Raw genomic sequence first — 5,354 nt, 5'->3', positions numbered from 1 at the left:
AACACTTCCAAACGCAGCGCACATGTGCAGCCAGCAGCTCATGTGCAGCTCCTCTGCAGCTCATGTGCAGCTCCTGCAGCAGCTGAGGCTCACGCCTGGAAACCCGAGCTGAGCTAAAAATAAAGCAGCAGCAGCTCGGTGAGGGAGGAGGCGTCTCCCTGGATGTTTGGGCCCGTCCACACAGGCTTTATCAGGCGTCAACATTTCCTTGAAGCCACCCCCCCCTCCCGTCCTTAATGAGCAGCCTCCCCGGGGGACACGGCCTCCTCTGTTTGTTTTCTAATCACGCGCCTGGTGTTTTATTCATGTTCCAGGGCCGGCTCAAGGTCAAAACGGGCCTCCAGAGTCACAGCATCCCTGACCCACAACGACCCCAGAACTTTCAGGAACACGACCACACGCTGCACCCGTCATGTGCACACGCTAGGCCTTCAGCCGTGTTTGTCCTGATGGTCCAGATGGCACTGACCGCCGATACCGGCCCAGATAAGAGCCGTTCAGACGGTTCGGTCCAATCTGAGGATTACCGGGTATTTTTAAAACAAAAATAAGGACCACAGCCAACAGAGGACAACTGAAGAATATCCATTTAAAACGCTCAGTCAGAGAAGACGATCAAATGGAGCTTCAAACTGAAGTTTAAACACAAAATGAAATGTTTCTCCGAGGGCCAGAGTTTGGGTCAGAACAACAGATTTGATAAAAATCACACACAATAAATAAATAAATAAATAAAAATAACAGCAGCTTCAGGTTCTGATCAATGTAGTGTTTGCAGAAAAACAAAGTTCAGCGTTTTATCACCAAAAACAATGAGGTTCAATCAACCACAAATACAAGCCAATAAATCACATCACATAAATGTCTACTTATTATATATAATCATTAAATATCTAATATATATATCTTACATAATCTGAGTGGGCCATGTTCCACGCCTCAGTTGTTGAGGTGGCTGCAGGGTTGTTGGTGCTTCTCGTGGTGGCCACCATCGAACTCAGTGGTGGACACCTCAGCCCGGGTTAGGGAGGCTGTCAAACTGAAGGAGTCCTATCTGGCCTTGTTGGCTGGTGGGACTCCAGAGGCAGCTGAGGAGTACTGGAGGGCCAAGTGGTCCGCAGCCTTGGTCGTTGACGAGGCAAAAACCGTGAGAGGAGTTCGGTGAGGCCTTGGATAACGACTCTTGTTCGGCTCCGAGGAGATTCTGGCAAATCATCAGGCTGAGGAGAGGAAAAGCAGCTCCTTAACACTGCGTTCAGTGAAGGTGGGGTGCTGTTGACCTCAACCAGTGATGTTGTTGGGAGGTGGAAGGAATACTTCTTGGACCTTCTCAACTGGCTTCCATGGAGGAAGCGGAGCTGGGGGACTTCGGAGTTGGTCTGTCCATAACTGTGGCTGAGGTCGCAGAGATATTTAAAAAGCTCCGCGGCGGCAGGGCTCTGGGGGTGGATGAGATTCATTCTGATTTCCATAAGACTCTGGATGTTGTGGGGTAGTCTTGGTTGCCTTTGCAGCATCTCGTGGACATCGGGGGCAGTGCCACTGGATTGGCAGACTGGGGTGGTGGTTCCTCTCTTCAAAAAGGGGGAGCGGAGGGTGTGCTCCAGTTACATGGAGCATAACTATCCTTAGCCTCCCCAGTAAGGTTTATTAGTTAACTGGGTACTGGAGAAGCGAGTCCGATCGTTGGTTGAACCTCAGATCCAGGAGGAACAATGCTGGTTCTGTTCTGGCCGTGGAACACTGGATCAGCTCTTTACCCTCACTAGGGTGCTCGAGGAGTCATGGGAGTTTGCCCATCCAGTCTACACATGTTTTGTGAACTTGGAGAAGGTGTTCAACCTTGTTCCTCGGGGTAAACTGTGGGGGGTACTCTGTGAGTATGGGACTGGGGGCCTGTTGTTACGGGCTGTTTGGTCCCTATACAAGCAGTGCGAGAGTTTGGTTCTCGTTGCCGGTAGAAAGTCAGACCCCTTCAGAGTGGGAGTTGGACTCCACCAGAGCGGCCCATTGTCTCCGATTCTGTTCATAACTTTTATGGACAAAATTTCTCGGTGCAACCAGGGGGCAGAGGGTTTCTGGTTCGGTGGCCTCAGGAGTCCATCTCTGCTCTTTGCAGATGATGTGGTCCTGTTGGCGTCATCGTGCCGTGATCTTCAGCTCTCACTGGAGCGGTTCGCAGCCGAGTGTGAAGCGGCTGGGACGAGAATCAGCACCTCCAAATCTGAGGCCATGGTCCTCTAGCTCTCTTCGGGTCGAACGTGAGGTTCTGCCTCAAGTGGAGGAGTTCAAGTATAGCGGGGTTTTGTTCATGAGTGAGGGAAGAATGGAGCGTGAGATTGACAGATGGATTGGTGCAGCGTCTGCAATATTCAGGCTCTGTGCCGGTCCGTTGTGGTGAAGAGGGAGTTGAGCTGTAAGGCAAAGCTCTTTGTTTACCGGCCGGTCTACGTTCCTACCTTCACCTATGAACTTCAATTGTCCATGCTGTGACCTTAAACCTCCAGAGCTCCATCTGTACTGTGACCTTTGACCTCCAGCAATTTGTCTGCGACTTGATCTTTGACCTCCAGAACTCATCTGTGCTATGACCTTTGACCTCCCGATTCCCTTTGGGGACATGATCTTTGACCTCCAGAACTCATCTGTGTTTCATTTCATCGTGCACGTGACGTGGCTTTTTTCTTCTCTGCACACTTTGTTTAACAAAACCCGACCCGGTGAGTTTGCATGACGGACCTGCTGATTCTTCTGGAGAACAAAATCCCTAAAAACATTTAGTTTAAAATACTGGAACCAGAGCCCGGGTCCAAACGGTTCTGCTCCTGAATTAAACGTAGGCAAGTTCCAACTCATTTTTCTGTTTGTTTGTGAATCTGAGTTCTGATCCGGGCGGGTCCGTCTGTTCTGGAGCTCATCTCATCGTCTCAGGTTTCCTGTTCCCTCTAAATTTAGCCGCCTTAAAGTCGAACGGAACCGACGAGGAGAGGTTCTGTAGAACTGCTTCTGAGACAGACCGAGTCTTCGTTTTGGGGAAATATTCTGAAGAGCTGACTGGTCGTTCTGAGGAACATGGTAGAGTAACAAGCACCTGCAGGACCTTCTTTGGATCAGAACTTTCCTACGGTTTCTCCAGCAGAAATGATTCACTGTTTGTCGTTTTTAGTGGCCTGCAGCCTTCTTGGTGAGTCAGACACTGTTAAAGTCCAGGTTCTGTTAAGAACCTGTTGATAATCAGAACATGCTGATGATCACAACAACAGGTTCTGCACATCAGCAGGTGGCCATATTGACCCAATGCCAGCAGAAGGGTTAAATCATATTTGTCAGTCTGATGTTCTGCTTCCCTCTGAAGTGTCACCGTGTCTCGGCGGCTGTGCCGAGGTGGACTCCCTGACTGAAGCAGTAGCGGGGCAAGGGTTCCTGCTCGGCTGCATCTCCTGTAAGAAACGAGAGGAGGTTCCGGCCCGAACCACTGTGGACTGGCACTTCAAACCACAGGGGGAGGGCGAGTTCAGGCATGTGAGTCCAACAGAGTCCCTGGAGACCAGGTTTTGGTTTGTCTTCTCCTGTCACAAAGGTTCTGTTGTCCCTCTGCAGATCTTCAGCTACAGCCACCCCACCGCCGACATCCTCCATGAGGATTTCCGCGAGCGCCTGAAGTGGCAGGGGACCCTGAACCACGACATTCAGGTCGGAGCCGTTTACATCCAGAACGTCACCTTCAACGACTCGGGGACGTACCGCTGCACCTTCCACCGGACTCTCCTGCTACCGCTGGCAGATGAGAGGGTGGTCGTGGAGAAGGAGGTGGCGCTCACGGTGGTGGCTACAGGTGAGACAAAAACTCAGAAACTGAAATTCTTCATTTTAAAAGAATGAGACAAACGTTACAGAAAGGGTGGATTGTTCTCTTCAGGGTGAGGCTCTGCCTCAAGTGGAGGAGTTAAAGTGTCTCTGGTTTTGGTCACAATGAGGGAAGAATGGAGCGAAAGATCAACAGACGGATCGCTGTAGCTTCTGCAGTATTGTGGACTCTGTGCTGGTCCATTGTGGTGAAGAGGGGGCTGAGCTGCAAGGAGATGCTCTCTGTTTACTGCTCTGTCTATGTACCCTCTCCTATGATCCTGAACTCTGGGTAGAGACTGGAAGAACCAGATCCTGGATCCAGGTGGTTGAAATGAGTGTACTCTGCAGGGTAGCTGGACTCTCCTTAGATATAGGTGAGAAGTTCAGTTCTCCAAGAGAGACTTGGAGTAGAACCGCTGCTCCTCCACATCGAGAGGAGACAGTTGAGGTGGTTCAGACATCTGGTAAGGATGGACCCTGGTTGCCTCCTGTGTTCTGGACAGGTCCAACAGGGAGGAGACCCCAGGGAAGACCCAGGATACTCAGGAGAGACTATGTCTCTCAGCTGGTCTGGGAACACTTTGGAGTCCTTCCAGAAAAGCTGGAAGAAAGAGGTGACTGTGGAGAGAGATCTGGACCTCCCTGCTCCAACTGTTGCCCCCGAGACCTGAGTCCTGTACAAGAAGATGGATGGATGGATGGATGGATGGATGGATGGATGGATGGATGGATGGATGGATGGATGGATATACAAATGGATGGATGGTCTAACAGATGGATGGATAGATGGATTATGGATGGATGGATGATAGAAAGTTGGATGGATGAATGTATGGACGGACAGACGAACAGATGGATGGATAGACGTATGGATGGACGTATGGATGGCTGAACAAATGAACAGATAGATGGATGAATGGACGGATGGATGGCTGAACAAATGAACAGATAGATGGATGAACAGATGAACAGAAGTATGGAAAGACAGACGGACAGATGGATGGACAGACGGACAGACGGACAGATGGACAGACCGACCGACAGATGGATGGACAGATGGATGGATGGACAGACAGACGGAGAGATGATGTATGGACAGATGGATGGACAGATGAATGGACAGACGGACAGATGAACCGATGGACGGACAGATGGATGGACGGATGGACAGACAGATAGACAGATGGATGGACGGATGGACAGACGGACAGATGGACGGACAGATGAACAGATGGACAGACAGATGAACAGATGGATGGACAGATGGATGGACGGACAGATGGACGGACAGACGGACAGATGGATGGACGGATGGATGGACAGATGGATGGATAGATGGACAGACAGATGAACAGATGGATGGACAGACGGACAGATGGATGGACGGATGGACAGATGGACAGACAGACGGACAGATGGATGGACGGATGGACAGATGAATGGACAGACGGACAGATGGACGGACAGATGAACAGATGGACAGACAGATGAACAGATGGACGGAC

The 5,354-nt window shown here is 50.6% G+C and overlaps 1 protein-coding gene across 1 annotated transcript in view; it reads left to right on the top strand.

Moving 5' to 3' along the window:
• The first annotated feature begins 3,141 nt into the window (after nucleotides 1-3,141).
• The window catches only part of si:ch211-225p5.8 (uncharacterized protein LOC555567 homolog), a 3,518-nt gene continuing 1,305 nt past the window's right edge, over nucleotides 3,142-5,354 (top strand). Inside the window, exons 1-3 of the mRNA XM_037676742.1 lie at nucleotides 3,142-3,184; nucleotides 3,356-3,522; nucleotides 3,601-3,835. Of these exons, the coding sequence (XP_037532670.1) occupies nucleotides 3,142-3,184; nucleotides 3,356-3,522; nucleotides 3,601-3,835 (445 nt within the window). The remainder of the gene's footprint in view (nucleotides 3,185-3,355; nucleotides 3,523-3,600; nucleotides 3,836-5,354) is intronic.

Source organism: Nematolebias whitei, chromosome 5 (genome assembly GCF_014905685.2).
Source record: "Nematolebias whitei isolate Nwh7 chromosome 5, NemWhi1, whole genome shotgun sequence".
NCBI classification, from domain to species: Eukaryota; Metazoa; Chordata; class Actinopteri; order Cyprinodontiformes; family Rivulidae; genus Nematolebias; species Nematolebias whitei.
This window is presented reverse-complemented; position numbering and strand designations above follow the sequence as displayed.